General features: G+C 38.3%; 1 protein-coding gene across 2 annotated transcripts in view; it reads left to right on the forward strand.

Annotated features, from left to right (window-relative positions):
* Positions 1-19,381, forward strand: part of med12 (mediator complex subunit 12) — a 128,914-nt gene that overhangs the window by 70,622 nt on the left and 38,911 nt on the right. For both annotated transcript variants that reach the window (XM_052020734.1, XM_052020736.1), the window contains 11 exons: positions 921-1,022; positions 3,003-3,116; positions 3,805-3,968; positions 7,075-7,254; positions 7,614-7,685; positions 8,797-8,969; positions 10,144-10,305; positions 12,720-12,831; positions 15,337-15,426; positions 16,563-16,672; positions 18,092-18,227. In XM_052020734.1, coding sequence (XP_051876694.1) covers positions 921-1,022; positions 3,003-3,116; positions 3,805-3,968; positions 7,075-7,254; positions 7,614-7,685; positions 8,797-8,969; positions 10,144-10,305; positions 12,720-12,831; positions 15,337-15,426; positions 16,563-16,672; positions 18,092-18,227 — 1,415 coding nt within the window. The remainder of the gene's footprint in view (positions 1-920; positions 1,023-3,002; positions 3,117-3,804; positions 3,969-7,074; positions 7,255-7,613; positions 7,686-8,796; positions 8,970-10,143; positions 10,306-12,719; positions 12,832-15,336; positions 15,427-16,562; positions 16,673-18,091; positions 18,228-19,381) is intronic.

Genomic DNA, 19,381 nt, shown 5'->3' on the forward strand with positions numbered 1-19,381 from the left:
ACCATAATTGTAGGATACTGTTTGTATAATAGTGTCTTCAACTGTTGATTTTACATCCATGCCTTTTTTCTATCCAATGCATTGGGATGAAGTTAAAAATAATTCAAACAACCAAAAACTGTTATGCACTTCGATTCAAAGAAGAAATTAGAAGGAAAAAAATTTAATTAAGCAATATCCTGCAAAATATTTTGGCTTGCAAAACTTCTGATGAATCATGACTGTGGTTAATGAAAGTTACACAGTCAAAGCATTTTTAATTCCTTGTAAATTTGCATCTTATTGTGGCCTTTGGCAGATGGTATTGAATAAAGGACTACCTTTGGAAATGATTCTATGTGACGCTGAAGTGAACAGTAGCAAATGTGGAGACTTAAAATAAAAACAAAAACTTTGAGTGCTGAAAAGCCGAACTGAAGGGAGTGTTGTGTTGTTCCGAGTTCTGTTCTGCAGATGAGAATGTTAAACCAAGATCCTGCTGGTGTTTCAAGTGGTCATTAAAACCCATTGGCACATTTTGTATTTTTCTGGTTTCCAGGCAGATTTAGTGTCATAATTGCCCTCTAATATGGGGTTTGCAGAAAACACCATTGTCTTTGAATCAGTATGCAACATCTTGATGATGTGGCAGTTTACTGTATGAATACATACTTTTCCTCTCTAGTTTACATCAGAAACATTTGTGTGTTATTTTGAATGGAACAAAGTCATTTGAACCAATGGCAGTTGACTTAGACATTGTATTATCTGACTTTCATCTTTCAGCTGAACTTCCAATATGTTTCCAGCATTGTGTGTTTCTTTCAAATTATTCTGAGAGAACAGAACAATTATCATTTGATTCCATACTTAATATATTTTGTTGTTGTCATGCTTTCCAAAAATAGAAATCATGTTTCAATTTGTCATTTGTATTTCAGCATGCAGTGAGCAAGATTCAGAACCAGGTGCTCGTCTAACATGCCGAATCCTCCTCCATTTGTTTAGGACACCACAACTGAACCCTTGTCACCAGGACAGCAGTAAGTGATGCTTTTTAATCAGTGGAAATGCTTTAGACTTGGTTTCAGTCACGTCTAGTGAGGAGAGATGAATATATTTTTTTTATCCACAAAGATTTTTATTCAAAACAAGTCATTTGCATATTTATTTCCATGTCGGTTGTCAAAACGCTTTTTTTGTTTAGAAAGGGCTGCTCTAGGCTAAGTAAACTACTTGTGAGCATCAGAAGAGGGAACAAACATTTTGGAGGGGCAAACTAAATATTTTGATATAAAATACATAAATTTTTCTAATCATTTTTATCTTTTAACTTTGTAAATTGGGGCAAGCATGGTTTTCTAGCACATTTGGTAGTTGTTTCTAAACATGGTCAATATTGAACAGTGCCAGTGAATTCCTGATTCCTATAGTGGGTTAACGAACAGATTTGTCCTATCACTTGAGGAGGCCCACTCATTGTTGATAAAGATTTTGCACTAGATTAGGCTGTTGAAATGAAAAGTTCAGCTGACATTAGGTCTTTTTGCCAAATCTTTTGATAGCCAGTGAGCTGTACAAATTCACTGTGCAAAACCACTGGTAGGTGTTGTTTTCCTTCCAGCATTCTTCAGGGCATTGGCTTTTGGTTCCTGCGCAATGCAGGGCCTTTCCATCTGTAAGTGGTTGACTCCTCTCTGAATAGTCCTGAGGTACCATCCCTGGGCTCAGTGACTAAGAAACTATGCTTGAAGACAGAGCATCTATTGAAGTAAACAGTCCTTTTGGCTCTGAGGATGTGAGAGTTCAAGACAAATCAAACCACTCTTCAAAACTGAACTCCCAATGTAAGTCAGTAGGAAGGATGGTGGAATATCTGGTTGAAAAGCAAAACCTGCAGATATTGCAAATGTGAAATAAAAACAAAATCCTAGAGATACTTGGGAAGTCAGGCCGTTTTTGTGACAATGCAACGGTTTACACTCTGGGTCTGTGTTACTATATCAGAACATCTGGTTGAGTTTGCATATGTATTTTTACTCCAGTCCAGTGGTTGCTTTTGTTCTTAAAATTGAATTGAAAGAACTTTTGGTCATCCAAAACTCACTAGTGAATGTCATCAATATACATGTGAAAGTAGATCTGAAGTGTCACCAAAGAGAAATGTGGGCAAAAGGGTAATCTCTATTTAATTAATTGTGGTCTATGTCTGAGGTGACTTTGCCATTAGAAGTGCTGGCCACATTTAATGGCATATGCAGGAATGAGACCAAAGTTTGTTGTTTTGTGAAAATCATGAAAGGTAATAAGCAATGTCATAAATTAAAACAAAACTAAAACTTCATCTGTCTGGATCTGTAGCTGACGTTACATCAAAGAGCATGCCTCAGAAAATGTGCTTCTAACTCTGATCTACCAATAATCATTCTGGTGTTAGCTAGTCGTTACAGCTGTGATCATCAGATTCCCATTGTGTATATCAAATATTTGACGGAAGACCCCAATATTGTTATAGTCCTTTATGTTCTGAGACTGTGGATCCAGGCAAGTTCCAGTCTTACAGCTGATTTATCAGACACTCAGGACGAAGTCCAGGTGTCAGCACAGGACACTCAGAATTAAGCCCATGTTTGAGCCGGGAACAGCTTGGGGTGACTATCAGAAGAAATGAATGTGCAGTTCAGATGCACCAGCTCAGACAAGCTCTTTCTCGGCTGCTGGTAGCAGGGCCATTCACAGATGCTAGGACTGGGAGATTCCACTGGGATACTGAGCTTTGAGCCAATTGGAAGCGATGTGGATAGGTACCCTAGCACAGACACACTTTGCATTGTTGTATTCCGCATCTTTGGTGGTGTCGTTGCAGAGTTCATTACTGGGTTATATTGCTATCCTTTTGAAGGATTTGTGTGATGAGGATGGAGTAGAGCAAATAAGATTGCTAATGCCAACAATAGTTAAAATCCTTTTGACTCTTGATTCTGTTACAATTAACTCTGATACCTATTTTTTTCACCCCCCAGATAAACCTACAGTAGGGATCCGTTCATCATGTGACAGACATCTCCTGGCAGCCTCACAGAACAGCATTGTGGTTGGAGCAGTTTTTGCTGTCCTCAAAGCCATCTTTATGTTGGGTAAGTATATCATTATTTTTTCTCAAGATTACTTTTTATAGCAGGAGGGCTTCTCTTTTGGTTTGAGTGGGTTTTCTTGTACTCTCATTTTATAAGCCATTCTCTTTTGGTGTACTGGTGAATTCATTTTGTTCCAGACTGAAATATGATGACCAGACTTGTACTTAATGTAAACATCTCTTGGTGCCCTTTCTCTCTATATATGTAAAAATTAAAAGCTGTATTGGTATGATGATTATTTTTAACATAAGTTATATTAATATCACTGCTTCATTTTGCATCACAGGGAAGATGAGGGAAAACATTCAAGTGGAATGTTCTCAGATTTTACTTGGACCTTGGAATGAAGCAAACAGCTTTTCAGACAATGACGATTAAGAAAATTATTCTGCCTATTTATTTCATTGGAAGCATTGATTTTACTATAGAAGTTGCCTTTTATATACAAAGAACCTCCTGGTAGAGCAGAATCTTGGAAAATGTCACTAGTATTCTTTAAAGAAGGAAATGAAAGGCTGGTGCTGGTAGTAAAAGTGAGGGAAGTGTTTGGTGGCTTGGGATTGTAACCCTCTACTGAGAGAGGAGAATACTTTGGATAACTCTATCCTACTAACAAAGGTACTGAATGGTTTTTGGATGATAATTTAGGAGACTTCCCAATGAAAAGATCTTGCTTTTATCATTTCAGGTGATGCTGAATTGAAAGGGTCTGGATTCTCACATTCTGGTGGGATGGAGGAGCTCCCTGAGGATGACATAGGAGTGAAAAAATCTGGCAGTCGGGCTGTTTCTATTGAAACAGCCAGTTTAGATGCTTATGCTAAATATGTGTTAAAGAATATTTGTCAGCAGGTAAGAGAATGTTAAATCTGGGACTGGTAGCTCAGTGTGTTCATGGAAATTAAGCTGCTTTGTGTTGATACAAAGATTTGGAAAGGATTTTCTACATTTTGTGCCTAATTGTACTGATGTTTGAAAAAGTTTTTAATTCTTAGTTGAAGCATCAACATACAGCTGCTGAGACTGATACTATATACATTTAATTATTTTCCTGTACAGTAGATTTGGCACATTTCCATAAGACATTTCACTGGATTTCTTCAGACAAAATTAGATACTGAATAGAAGCGGGTGGGTGACCGGAAACTTTGTCAAGGACGGAGCTTTCAAGGAGTGTATTAAAGGAGGACAATGTAAAGAAATAGTCATGTTTAGAGATGAAATTTTAAGATGTCAGGCCTAACCCCCTAATTAAAAGGGTAATTGCCAGTGGTGGGATGAAGAAAGTAGAGGATGATGGAAGGTCACGATTTGAGGAACACAAATCTTAATCATGACATGGATAGGGTAGCGAAGTAATGGATTGATTTGAATACGTGATAATGACCTTAAAATTGAGAGATTCTGGAATCAAGAGCCCCATATTGTTCATCGAGGCAAAGGATTGCTGCTTGATGAGACTAGTATGTTAGGATACAAACGATAGAGTTATTGAAGACCTCAAGTTTATGGAGGATGGAAGTGGGGGAGCTTGACAGGAGAACGTTGGGAGAGTCAAGTGTGGAGGTAGCAACAGTATGAAAGTTTCAGCAGCAAGCGAGCTAAGGCAGTTGTGGAGTTAGGCAGTCTTGATGATGGGGAAGATACAAGTCAGAAGCAGTTTTGGAGTTGGAATGCTGTAAACAATCTTGTTCAGCCTGAGGCACTGGTCAGCCAGGAAACTGGAATCAGTGGCCAGTGGAAAAGTTTATGGTAGGAGCAAAAGAGATGGTTTTTAGATTTTCAATGTTTAGTTGAAGGAAATGTCAACTTATTCAGAACTGGATGTGTGACAATTAGTCTGACGCCACAGGTGGTGAATTAGAGCTGAGTGTGATGAATGTGTACTTGCCTCTTGGTACGGTGTTTTTTTTAAGAGAGTTTTGCCAAGGGATAGTGTGTAGATGTGATATAGGAATGGCCAAAGATTAGTTTGTTGTGTTGTCTATGATGTTTTGGGTTAAAAAAGATTAACTGAAGATTATCTGGCTAAGTCTGAATGGGTGAGAGTGGAATAAGTGAGGAGAATCCCACTTACTGTACAGCTGAAATGATGGCAGAGAACACTGCAAGAGAGCCTACTAATGGGTCGAGAATGAGGAGGGATAGTGCACTAGGGAGGGGGAGAAAAGAGGAAAGATTGATTAGCTGGGTCATTTTGACTTCGGCACCCAGTATATAATTTGAGTACATTCCATATTATGTCATATGATTAACATTCCTGAATATAATACAGTACAAATTGTGCAAGGTAAAGCTCTATATGATAAACTGGACATGGAGTGATTTTTTTTCATTATGGGAATGTCCATAATTAAGAGCAACAGATAGAAGGAAGTCATTAATAATAAAAATGGGTAAAAACCCTCTTCATCCAACCAATGGATACATCATGAAAATTTCAACCATTTGAGCAAGTGGAATGAAGTAGATAGGCGATTTTAAGGGGAAGCCAAATCAGTACATGAGAGAGGCAAGAAAAGATGGACTGGCTGCAAGATTTAAAGGAAATAGGTTGAGAGGAAGTTTCCATGGACTATAATCAGGCACACACCCATTGAATAGAATAGTCTGTTTCCATGGTGTTAGTTTGATGTATCCTTGATGTCCCTAGGATCTTCTTTCCCAAACTCTCTTTTTAAAGTTCTGATTAATTTCTTTGTGCCCCATTGCCTTTGCTTATATCTCTCCCAGCCTGCAGGTTCTCCATTATTCTTTGTATATTACTGTCATTGATCTCTGCCACAAGCATCGTTCCCTAGCTGCAGATTCCATTCCTCTGCCTGAAAATTAGTTGGACTATTGATAGCTTGGTGTCACATTTGACTTTGAGATTAGCTTCAGGCCACATTTCCATCTCTGTAACATTGCTTGATTGTGCCATCACCATCTCATGCTGCTGAAATAGTCAGCCTTGCCTTTGTTACTCTTAGACCTGCCTATTCCAGCAAACAGCTAAGCTGCTTCCTACTCCATTGTTTGAGCTATTAGAAACTTTGCTACCTAGGCCCTGATTTGCACTAAAGTCTTATTCACTCATCATCCCTATGCTGTTGACCAATGCTGACTCCAGGGCAGATTTTAAAATTCTTATCCTTATTTTCAAATCCCTCTGTGGCTTCATCTCTACTTCTGTATCCTTTTTCAACCCCCAAAACCCAATAACATATCTCTGCTGCTCCAGTTCTGGCATATTGACAATCTTCATAATTAATTTGCTCCATCATTTGCAAATGTATCTTTACTCGCCAAAGCATTGAGTTTATTAATTTTCTTCCTAAGCATTTCTGTTGCTTTAAACTTCCTTTAAGATTCTCATTTAAATCTACCTTTTAATGGAGTATTTGGACATCTGCCCTAATACCCCCTCAAATGACTTCTATTTTGTTGGATAAAGCTCCTGTGAAGTTTTGGTCTACTTTGCCTTGTTAAAAGTGCTGTGTTTAAATACATGTTTTCTTTGTGCATTATCAGGTGCAAATGTCACTTAACTGTACTAAAAGGCAGCTTTAAGATCAGAATGAACTTATCAAATTGTAAGCAGACCAAAGTTTTCCTGACTGTACAATAATTATATTTTGAATAGCTCAGTTGATCAACAACTGCAAATGCCTTGGGTCTGGAATTCAATTAAGCTGTCTCTCGAGCACTCTGTTCTTTAAATACTCAAAGACCCTATTTTTTGAACAAAGTTTTGGTCATCTGAACTTGTATCTTCTTTTGTGGTTCAATGTCATATTTTAATTGATAGCTGTCATGTGAAGCATCTTATTATGTTTCACTACATTAAAGGCACTATATAATGTACATTATATTATATAAATGACTTGTTAACTTGAAGAGACACAACCTGATTCTGCTAGTGCTATAATTTTTTTGTGCAATCCATATTTGTATAAAGCATTATATTTCTCCACAGGAGTGGGTTGGAGAGCGCTGCCTAAAGAGTTTGTGTGAGGATAGCAGTGCTCTGCAGGATCCAGTTCTAACAAATAAACAAGCTCAGCGACTCTTACAGCTGATATGCTATCCACACCGGCAACTGGACAGTGAGGAAGGAGATAACCCACAACGCCAGAGAATCAAACGGATCTTGCAGGTGAAAAATTATACATGCTTTACATGAAATTGTACTTGGCAAATAACAAAAATGGAATAAGAGTGGCTTTGGTGTCTTCTAATTTTAAAGTAAGAGGTATTCCAGATTGGAGAATTCCAGAATGGAGTTTACATTTTTAAACAATTGTAGCAACTGCAATTCCACTGCTGATAAAAGGATAGTAGAAAAATGAATAAAATTTAAATGTAGCTGAACTGGGTGGAAGAAGATAACAGGTCTAAGTATGTGTTTCTTGATAAAATAGAGTTTTACCCAAACCTATCCGTAGAACATTCTCCAGCCTTGTATTTCAAGATAATTTGTTTCTTAAACTTGAATTTTTTTAAAATTTATTTTAGAATCTTGACCAGTGGACAATGAGACAGTCTTCACTGGAGTTGCAGCTTATGATTAAACAGAGTGTCACTAGTGTAAGTAAAGATATTATAATTTGAACAATTTTGGATTTGTATATGCCATCTGAAATCAGGATAACGAGAGAGAGAAGAGTTTTGTGTATGTATGTCAGTAAACAAATGGGTACCATTAATCTTGGAAACATGTATTTTTCAAATAACTTGCATCCTTTTCGATAGATCTCTTTAAAGTTCCTGTATCTATTTGTGTTTTGGCCCATCAGGCCCTGGTAAGAGTGAATGGAAAGACACAACACCTAGCTGCCATCCAACTTTGTGATCCATGTTGCCAAGTGATCATTGGAAAACAAACATCAAAATGCTTAAAAATTAGAAATGGTGTACTTATTTATTTGTATGTAATATGAGGGAAGAACACATCCAAACATTCCTTGGGTTGTGTGAGGCATATTTGAAGAGAAATTGAGTACAGGTAAAGGAATTCTTAATAATAAGTCAGAAAATAAGTCCTATGAAGATAGGTTGAGCGAGCTAGGGCTTTTCTCTTTGGAGAGAAGGAGAATGAGATGTGACTTGATAGAAGTGTACAAGACGATAAGGGGCATGGATTGAGTGAACAGTCAGAGACTTTTTCCCAGGGCGACAATGGCTAACATGAGGGGACATAATTTTAAGGTGATTGGAGGAAGGTATGAGGGGAACGTCAGGGGTAAGTTTTTTTTACACAGAGTGGTGGGTGCATGGAACGCACTGCTAGCAGAGGTTGTGGGGGCAGATACATTAGGGACATTTAAGAGACTCTTAGATACACATGAATGATAGAAAAATAGAGGGCTATGTGGGAGGGAAGGGTACAATACATCTTAGAGCAGGATAAAATGTTGGCACAACATTGTGGGCCGAAGAGCCTGTACTGTGCTCTAGTGTTCTATGTTCTAAAATATTAAAAACAATAAGTCAGTAATAGGTCAGTTGATCACTGCATTGGATGAGAATCAACTGGTTCTACTTTGATGCACCATGTGACAAAATCTCAGATTGTTGCTTGATTCAAAACCGGAAAAAAAACATAGGTTTCTACTGTATCCTTACATTTTTATACCTTAAAATAAGCCGAATAGTAAATGAAAAATATGCTCTACTGTTGTCTGAACCTATATTTCAGGAAATGAATTCCTTGCTAGAAAACATTGCCAAGGCCACTATTGAAGTATTCCAGAAATCGGCTGAAATGAACTCGTCTAATCTGAGCAGTAATGGAATTGTCAATTCAGCGATACCTGTCTCTGGCACCAGCAACACAAATGGAAATGCCAGCAAAATGAAACCACTGTTGAGGTAAGTTTTAAGGACTTAAACATGTGAGCACTAGAAATTTAAAATAAAGTGTACAGCAGACTGTCAATTCTGAAAGTAATAAAGCAGGATATCAATAGGAAAAATGGACTTTTCATCAAACTTCTGACTAGGGAAGTTACAGACCTCATGACATAACATTGAATTCTACAGTTTCAGGCAACAAGATTTTCCAGTCTGTACCGGAACAGGCCAGTTCTCATTTAAGATGATTAACTTATAACATCCTTAGTTTTTCCCACTCCACAGATGCTGCCTGACCTGCCAGGTATTTCCAATATCCTCCTTTAAATCTGGATTTGCAGCAGCTACAGTGTTCTGTATCTCAATTCCAGCATTGCTTTTTTTTTAACCTCTCCCCTCTATTTACATTCATCTCCTTCTATCTGCATCTCCTCCAGGCTGTTCTTAACAATCCTTCACCCTGCTCTTCCAGCCAGCAGCAACATCGCTTGCATTATTCAGTCTTTCTTGGTCTCCACCTTTTAATAGGCATTCCTTTTTTTTCTCTAATCCATTTCCCCTTCTCTGTAACTTAAAGTGTACTTGTTATCTAACTATTAATAATTCTGATGAATGGTCTTCAACCACAAATGCCAACTTTGCTTCTCTCTTCATAGATGCTGCCTGATCGAAATGAATGTGCTAAAAGCTGACTACCCAGGTGACTGTTCTTCCTGGGTTCTATGCAGTGTAGAGAATCATGGCAAACATTGCCTAATTCCCTGACCTTGAATCAGGCACTTCACAGTGGATAATTACTGAATCCGATACTCTGGTCATGTTCTTACCTTTTGTTATCTCCCAACTTAGTGGCATAAACAGCAACAATTTGCAGTTGCATTGTACTTTTAACATGATCCAGCATCCCAAAATGCTTCACAGGATATTTTTAACAGAGAAAATTTGACACCCATTCAATTAAGGAGATTTTTCAACTTAAAGAATTATATTAAAGGAGAAGAGAGAGATGTAGTTCTAGTTTTACCATGCCAGTTACTGTGATCAGCCAATTCCTGCAACCTTATGGCTCGTGGGACTCAGTCTAGCTCAAAGATGTTTAATTGTTGACATTGATAAAGACTCTGGATATTAAGACCATATGTGTGCATTATATATTCCTTCTGTTCCAATACACATTTATTTTCACAAACAGCTCATCAGAGCGGACAGGTGTCTGGCTGGTAGCACCATTAATCGCAAAATTGCCAACGTCAGTCCAGGGCCATGTGTTGAAAGCTGCTGGTGAGGAATTGGAAAAAGGACAACATCTTGGGTCATCCTCACGAAAAGAACGGGATCGCCAGAAACAAAAGAGGCAAGTGTGGATTTAAGCTTTTTTAGTGTGCTGGAATAACAATGCATTGTTTTGGTTTGGTGCTGCTCTTGCTTATAATTTTCCATCATTGACTCACCAGATGAAATTTGTTCTGGTCTTGAGTCAGTGGTTCTGAGCTTTGGTCAGCCACTAGTCTATCCCATTGTAGCTGGCATTACAGGAGGCTCCATCAAGCAATATAACACTGTCATTCAGACTACTGGATTGCAGCCAAAAAAAGGATCAAGTCCCTGTTCCTCCAATCTGGAGCTATGGGTATTGCTAGTATTCCAGCATTTATTGACTGTCTTCATTTGCTCTTGATATTTGATATTGCACCTTAATCTGCAAGTGTCTCTTTGGGAAAGATACTCTTCTACTGCTATTAGGTAAGGAGTTTTCAGATTCGGACCCAGCAAACTTTAAGGCATAAAGATTGGGTGTCAAGATGAGATACAGTGTTACATTGGGAGGAGCCTATAGGAATGGTGTTTCAATAGACCTCCTGATCTGGTCCATGTGGTGGGGTTTTGGAGGTATATATGAAGAACTGATATTCACAATCATTGCACTATGTAACACATCTTGGTAGAAAAGGCTCATGTCCAATACTTCTACTTCATCCACACTTTTTTTTCTTCTCCCTTTTACCCTTTTAATGAAAAGAAAAGGTTGATCTGCACTTAACCAGGGATAGTAAATCACCATAAATCTATTTTCACAAAGGTGAACTGTCCCTTCACCCATCTACGTTTTTGTTTGGCATTTCATGGTTAACAGTGCAATGTGCATTCAAGAGTTCCTTTCCACTGTTACATTGGAAATGAGGCATTTGATATTTTGAGTACATCCAATGGACATCAGAATGTATACTTAAATGCTACTCCAATATCTGCTTCTTTCTTGCATACCTAAACAGCTTGAAAGAGATTTATTTAATACCTATTATTTCCTAATGTTTCCACCTTGTCATTTGTTTCTTTGCCTCATCCGTTGGTAGGGTTAACAATGGTTCAAAATTCTTTGTTTCTTCTAAATTTCAGATGTGCCTCTAAGACACTCACTCTTCACCTGTGTTGAGCTCACTTTGATTCTCTGATATCTACCAACTTTAAGAGTTCATATCCGTGCAACTGCCCTCAGTGTTCCCTTTTATCTTGCAATCTGTGAACTTTTGAGACCTAATCGCAAGAACACCTAATCACTCTTGCCTAATTTGAGGGGTTAGAAGGGTGGGTTGGCAAGTTTGCAGATGACACAAAGGTTGGGGGTGTGTGGATAGTGTGGAGGACTGTCGAAGATTGCAGAGGGACATTGATAGGATGCAGAACTGGGCTGAGAGATGGCAGATGGAGTTCAATCCAGAGAAGTGTGAGGTGGTACACTTTGGAAGGACAAACTCCAAGGCGGAGTACAGAGTTAATGGCAGGATTCTGGGTAGTGTAGAGGAGCAGAGGGATCTGGGGGTTCATATCCACAGATCCCTAAAAGTTGCCTCACAGGTGGATAGGGTAGTTAAGAAAGCTTATGGGATGTTAGCATTCAGAAGTCGTGGGATCGAGTTTTGTAGAGCCGCGAGGTACTGATGTAGCTCTACAAAACTCTGGTTAGATCACACTTGGAGTACTGTGTCCAGTTCTGGTCGCCTCATTATGGGAAGGATGTGGAAGCGTTGGAAAGGGTGCAGAGGAGATTTACCAGGATGTTGCCTGGTTTAGGGAGTATGCATTATGAGGGGAGACTAAGGGACTAGGGCTTTACTCTTTGGAGAGAAGGAGGATGAGGGGAGACACAATAGAGGTATACAAAATATTAAGAGGAATAGATAGTGTAGAAAGCCAGCGCCTCTTTCCCAGGGCACCAATGCTCAATACAAGAGGGCATGGCTTTAAAGTAATGGGTGGGAAGTTCAAGGGAGATATCAGAGGAAGGTTTTTTACCCAGAGGGTGGTTGGGACATGGAATGCATTGCCTGGGGCGGTGGTGGAGGCAGGTACGTTGGTCAAATTCAAGAGATTGCTAGATAAGCATGTGGAGGAATTTAAAATAGAGGGATATGTGGGGGGAAGGGGTTAGATAGTTTTTAGGCAAGTTTTAAAGGTCGGCATGACATTGTGGGCCGAAGGGCCTGTATTGTGCTGTACTTTCTATGATTCTAACTTCCTTTCTGTTTTTTCAGTCTCAGAGGCTTTCTTTTTAACAGTGCATCCCCCAATTCTTCACCTGTGGAGTTATTTAGAAAATATTCCACTGAAAAATTCCAGTGTGTCTGGGTTTCTTCAGATAGCCTGTAATTAGAAATATCATCAGGGCTTAATTATTCTGTTTAGTTAGATTAAATTAACCTGATAACCGCAGTTGGAGACAGCTGTGGGCAATGATATATTTTGTCTAATTTTTGCTTTTGTCTCCAGTATGTCTCTGCTGAGTCAACAGCCATTCCTTTCTTTGGTTTTGACGTGCCTTAAGGGACAGGATGAACAGAGAGAGGGACTTCTCACTTCCCTTTACAGCCAGGTCCAACAGGTAATTAACCATTGACATTATTAGTTGCTGTGGTTTTTATCAGTGTTTAATGAGATAATTTATCTTTTGAACTTCAATTTTTCTGTAACATAGAGTCCATCCACATAATCTGTTACAATATTCTAATTCTTCCTCCCCCATTGAACCTTCAGTATCCATTTGAGCAGGTAGGCAGAACTTTGATTTAAGACCTCATTTGTCATGCCCCAGAATTACAAACATTACAACATCCTTTAAATCATGTTCTCAAGCCCTGAACTGGGACGTGCTCTTAGGCTTTTGATCTAGAAGAAAGAGTGCTACCAGCTACCAACTTGCTATCTGTTGAGTCCCAAATAGGAATTTGGATAAGGACTTTTATTACTTTTTATAATCAATTGTCAGTGATCTCATTCAGCTTCTATATAGAAATAGATAATAGGAAAGTTGCTCTTAATGGATTTCTGTTTTTAGTGGGCTTGTACATTCAGATTGAACAGGACTATAAAACTAGATGTAGTTGGATTATAGGTAGGTTTGTGTGGCTCTACGTCTGACTGATCAGTTGATTTGCTGCAGCATTGTGATACTTCCCTTAATGAATCAAATGGGAAAGAGCTGATTCAGCTCCATAATCTTCCTACTTTGCCATTGACTTGTATATCTTTTAGTGTAAGTTTTGGGTGATCAGAAGTGTAAAGTTTAGAATGAAACTCTAGAATGTAGGGACAGTCAGCATGGTTTTGTGCAGTTCAGGTCAAGTCTTAAGAACTTGATTGAATTATTTGAGGAGGTGACCAAGGTGATTGATGAGGGTATGGCAGTGGACATTGTCTACATGAATTTTAATAAGGCATTTGACTAAGTCCCTCACGGTAGGCTGATCCAAAAGATCAAGATGCACGGGATCCGTGGTGACTTGGTAGTTTGGATTTAGAATTGGCTTGCCCATGGAAGATAGAGGGTAGCCGTGGAAAGGTGTTATTCTGGCCAGAGGTCCGTGACCAGTGGTGTTCCGCAGGGATCAGTGCTGGGGTCTCCTGTTTGTGATTTATATAAATGGATGAAAATGTAGATGTGTGGCTTGTTAGTTTGCAGATGACACAAAGATCGGTGGAGCTGTGGATAGTGAAGAAGGTCGTCAAAGAATGCAGCAGGAGATAGAACAGTTACAGATATGGGTGGAGAAATTTCAGATAGAGTTTAATTTGGGCAAGTGTGAGGTGTTGCACTTTGGAAGGTCAAATGTAAGGAGAAGGTATATAGTTAATGGCAGAACCCTTAACAGTATTGATGTATAGAGAGATCTTGGGGTCAAATTCCATAGCTCCCTGAAAGTGGCCACACAAATAGATGGGGTCATAAATAAGGTGTATGGCATGATTGCCTTCATTGGTCAGGACACTGAGTATAAGAACATGGAAGTCATGTTGCAGCTATATGAACGTTTGATTAGACCACACTTGGAGTATTATGTGCAATTTTGGTCACTCCTTTACAAGAAAGATGTGGAGGCTTTGGAAAGGGTACAGAGGATGCTGCCTGGATTAGAGGGTATTAGCTACAATGAGAGGTTGGACAAACTTGGGTCCATAATCTCCCTTATCTACTGCCAGGGTGAGACCCAATGTAAACTAGAAGAACAGCACCTCATATTTTGTTTGGGTATTTAACAACCCAGTGGTACGAACAATGAATTTTCCAATTTCAGGCACCTCTTACCTCCTGTGGTTTTTGTTTCCACCCCCTCCCAACATGCTCCCTATCGACCTCTGCTCCTCCCATTTTTGTTCTCTTTCCCATCCTCTGGTTCCATCCACCTCCTACCCACACATTTCACCTACTGGATCACCTCTCCCATCTGGTTTCCGTCTGCCCTTCATCTCTCCCCTAAATGGTTCCCATTATCACTTTCCTTACTTATCAGGTTCCAGCCCTGGTAGCCTGTGTGTTCCCACTTATCACCCTCTAGCAGCTGTCTCCACCTTCACCCTGCCTCTCCATTCTTGGTCTTGATGCAGTATCTCCACCCGAAATGTCGACAGTTCAGATGCTGCACAACCCGCTGAGTTCCTCCGGCAGTTTGTTTCTTGCTGGAGAACAATATTTCTCTGTCTATTTTGTGTTCCACATACATAGTAAGAGAACTGAATTTGAAAATTCTTGGCCACTTTCTATGGAGGTTGTAACAACTTTAGAATCCTGTCCTAGAACTATTGTAATTTCCCTCCAGCTTTGGTGATTATCTTCAATCATTCCCTTTGTTGGAATTGTTGCACAAGTTGCAAAAGCATCAGCTATCTCAAACAAGTTGCCATTTTTTGCACTTGAAACAAATGCCTGCAGAGGGCAAACCAATGAAGTCAACTTTTGTTTTCACTCGTGTCCAAATTTGTTGTAATTCATGAACAAAACACCACTGTTCACTATTATTATTGTTAGGATTTTTCTTGGTGGAAAGGGTGGCTCAGGTTTACTGACAACCACCAAATAAATTCAATAACTTACCTCATTAACTCTTTTCAGATTGTAACAAACTGGCGTGAAGATCAGTACCAGGATGACTGCAAAGCGAAACAAATGATGCATGAAGCCCTAAAACTTCGTTTAAATCTTGTAAGGACTGACTGTTCATGCAGGAAAGAATTAAGTGCTTTTTCATGTTGGGTGAAGGCCTGTCTTATTCATTCTTCTCCTGAATGCAAATTTGGCCATGGTTTCTTCCTTTTGAATGAATTTCCCTTTTTCGTACAAGTATTTGTGTAATTTATTGGAAAGGAAGACATTAAATTGTATCATACCAGTTTTTAAATTTCTCTTGTTTACAGCTAAAGAGAAGACCTATGAGCCATGCAACACCTGCACAGTGTGTCTATTAACAATATGTATGCATTTATTGATTATTGGGATGGCTAATATATTGTTTAATGTTTATAATTTTTAGGTTGTCACTTGGGAGCCAAGATTTAGTATTTTGTTTTGAACATTAAAATCCTAGTCTTTTGGCATAGCAGTTTTATCCTTTTTCTAGAAAAATAAAGGCTAAAAATTCCCAAAACAGAAAAAAAGGCATTTTTTAAAAAATCTGTGTGATAGATTATAAACAAAGAATAATTGCCACCAAGTGGATCATATTCTGGTTTCACCCAACATGTTGTACCAATTAAAAAAAAGAGTCTTTGAGCCCACACATCACTGACATGCTAAAGATTCCGTTCAAAAACCCTAATATGTCATCTGCATTGATAGAAAGGTTTTCACCTCCGGGGTAAATTAGAAATTAGTCGTATTGCATGATCTATTATTTATGGTTATAGTAGGCAAATCAAGTTCCTAATGGATCAGTTCAATCTAAATCATTATGAGCCCATTGATAAATACAAACATCATTACAATTCAGGGGTGTGGTAGTATAATATTTAAGTAACTGAACCAACAACCGGAAGTCTGGACCATCATCAATGGCACAAGTTGTAGAAGGGGAGAGTGGAGTTGTCATACAATATAATTCCCCCTCCAACTTTAAACCCACTTTTTTTTTCACACTTTTCTAAATCTTATGAGGGGTCATTGATCTGCCACTTCATAAGATATGGAAACTGAGGTAACTGTGTTGTCCACTCTTCACAGATGCTGCCTCATGTGCTGAGTATTTTTATTTCTGACTTAATTATAGTTTGGTTTGAGTGTAGGCAGTTTTATCAAAGTTGATGATTGTATGCAAATGTTTTGTTTTTTTATTTTCTCTTCAGGTGGGTGGGATGTTCGATACTGTCCAGCGTAGCACACAGGGGACCACCGAGTGGGCTGTCCTTCTCTTGGATATAATCAGCAGTGGAACGGTTGACATGCAGTCTAACAAGTATGCATTTTAATTAATTATTTTGCATGAAGTATTGATATCTTTTGTGCACACACAACCCAATGTAATAGAATATGGACCATGTACAAATTCATCATGCAGTGAGTGAATATATAACTGGCATAAGAAAGAAATGATCTCAAAGTTAAATTGTTAATCTATTTTTCCAGTGCAGATATCTTTAACTATCTTAACTAATGGTATGAATTAAACATTCAACAAGCTAATGGATTCTATCATTTTAATATTTAATCTATTATAGTTCTGTATTTGGCCAATTTAAGCTTAATCAAGTATTTAGTTATTTATTAAAATAATTATAATTTTAATTGTAACCAGTAGCTACAGTGGATTCCTGCTTATGTACCTCATTGGATTGTGGTCTATTAAAACTATGAACTCATGATTTGTTTTTTGTGGCTAAGACAAATAGTGCTGACTCCTCTGGAGGTACAGGTGTACCATGTTTCTATTTATTTCCAGCATTGAAACAGTTTTACCTTGAACCTATGTTTGCAGTGTCAAATACTTTTACTGCAGCAGAATATTGGTGGGATTTTTTTTTCATTTGTAAGCTATGTATTCTTGAACTACAAAATGGAAAAAGAAAAACAAAATCAGGCAGCAGTGGCAAGGCATTTGTAATGTTTCTAGGTTAGTATAAGCATTGTTCTCATGGCAGACTATGAGTCTGTGATAGAGGCTTCCCCACCTCAATGTGAAGCTAATTTGAGTAGAAGCTAATACAAGGTCCAACAAAAAATGAGCTACTGGAGGAACTCGGTGGATCAAGTAGCATCTGTGGAGGGAAATGACAGTTGATATTTCGGTTCGAGACCCTTAATCCGGACTGAAAATCTCTGTGTTCCTCAAGCAGCTCGTTTTTTGCTCCAGATTCCAGCATATGCAGTCTCTTATGACTACAAGATTGATCTCTGCTCTCATAAAACCAGTAATTCTATAACCTATATGATGACATTTGAGTAGCTGAAGTACTTGCATCTGTAATTTGCTACACTCTGAATTGATACCTCGGTGTTGGTAAATTTAAATTCAAAGTATGGGAGGGGGACAGCAGTGGGTAGTGCCAGCGATAGGGAAATACTATCAATACAATTCCAAATTTGGTTTTGAGCTTCATTGACAGGTCTGTGAATTTAATTTGTGAGTCACTCATATGAGCCAGAGTGCACCCTGTATCAGTACACCCGAACAGTTACAATTCGGTGGATGGAGAGGCTACAATTATAGTAGGCATTTTGGACTTAAGAGGGGAAAAATTCTTATCCCCTGTTGTCTGTACAACTGACACTAAATGCATTTTATGAAACCCACTAAAATGTGTCTGTATGAAACCCACTAAAATGTCTCTGTATTGTGCTGTGAAGTACTAATGAGAGTAAAATTCTTCTCTCCTAGTGAGCTGTTCACAACCGTCCTGGATATGCTTAGTGTGCTGGTTAACGGGACTCTGGCAGCAGACATGTCAAGCATCTCACAGGGCAGTATGGAGGAGAACAAGAGAGCTTACATGAATCTCGTAAAGAAACTCAGGGTAATAACTCATTCTTTGTTGTTTTTAAACATTTTATTGAGATTATTGACTCAAGATCGTCTGATAGTTATTGATGAAGGAAGCCAATCAATTTTTTCTGGCTCATTTTAAGTCACCGAATCCAGCAGGATAAGTAATTCCAAAACTGTTTTACTCCATATCTTATCCGTTTATTCCAGTTGTCATTTTGTGCAGTGTACTGCATCCTGAAATTCAGCCTTGCTATGTTAAATCTGTACCCCAGATTCTAGTATTACTTCAATTTATAACTTTCTTTTATACTGTTTCCTATCACTGTATATTGCAATATTTCACCAGCTACTTTCAATGCTGCAAAGGCCAGTTTTCTGCACTCTTTCATTGTAGTTATTTTCTTACTTAAGGATTGATCTCTTGGGTTTTAGCTAAATTTCCTCCAGGGGAGTTATCAAATTAATGGGAGCATTTATAATCATATGATTTGAAAATTTTAAACATTTATCCTAAGATCTATTCACCAAAATTTGTCCTACTATTTTTGGTGGACGAAATTTTAATTTTGCTTTTAGTTTAAATAATGAAAGTGTATATTCCAATCCTCTCCTTCCACTCATGTGCCATTCACTAACTATAAGGCATTTAACAGGTGTCTGTAGCTTGCTGTTTTGATTAGTTTAACATTCAGTAGTACAGGTGCAAATGTTGTGGATGACAGTTTTTGATTGTTCCTTGCCTGGCCCTTTTTTCTTAATACCTTAGTTCCTTCAGATAAAATGGATAAAACCTTGCACCCTGTGTTTTTTTTCCCCCAAAAAGTGCTTCAGGAAAAAAAAGCCCCATTTGCTCCTGTGACATGTGCATAAAGCCATATAAATGATAGAGAAAGAAAAAGTTTGATAATACAAAAATGATGACTCAGAATTTGAAAACCAAGAGCTTAATGTTTCAGATATTTTGATGAGTTTCGGGGATTAATTGTTTTTTCTTTTGGTCAGGCATTTCCAGTGATGAATTTGGCAGGAAATCACAGGCTTGGAGATTTTGATTTTCTGTCCATTAACTAAATGGTGGCAAGATTTAAGATTTTGGAAAATGCTCCTTTAATAAGATTGTGACTGTTGTGATCTTGGCTTCAAATCCCCTTTTCTGCCTGTTTCCTATAATTGTTAACATTC

This window comes from Pristis pectinata, chromosome 8 (assembly GCF_009764475.1).
Source record: "Pristis pectinata isolate sPriPec2 chromosome 8, sPriPec2.1.pri, whole genome shotgun sequence".
NCBI lineage: Eukaryota > Metazoa > Chordata > Chondrichthyes > Rhinopristiformes > Pristidae > Pristis > Pristis pectinata.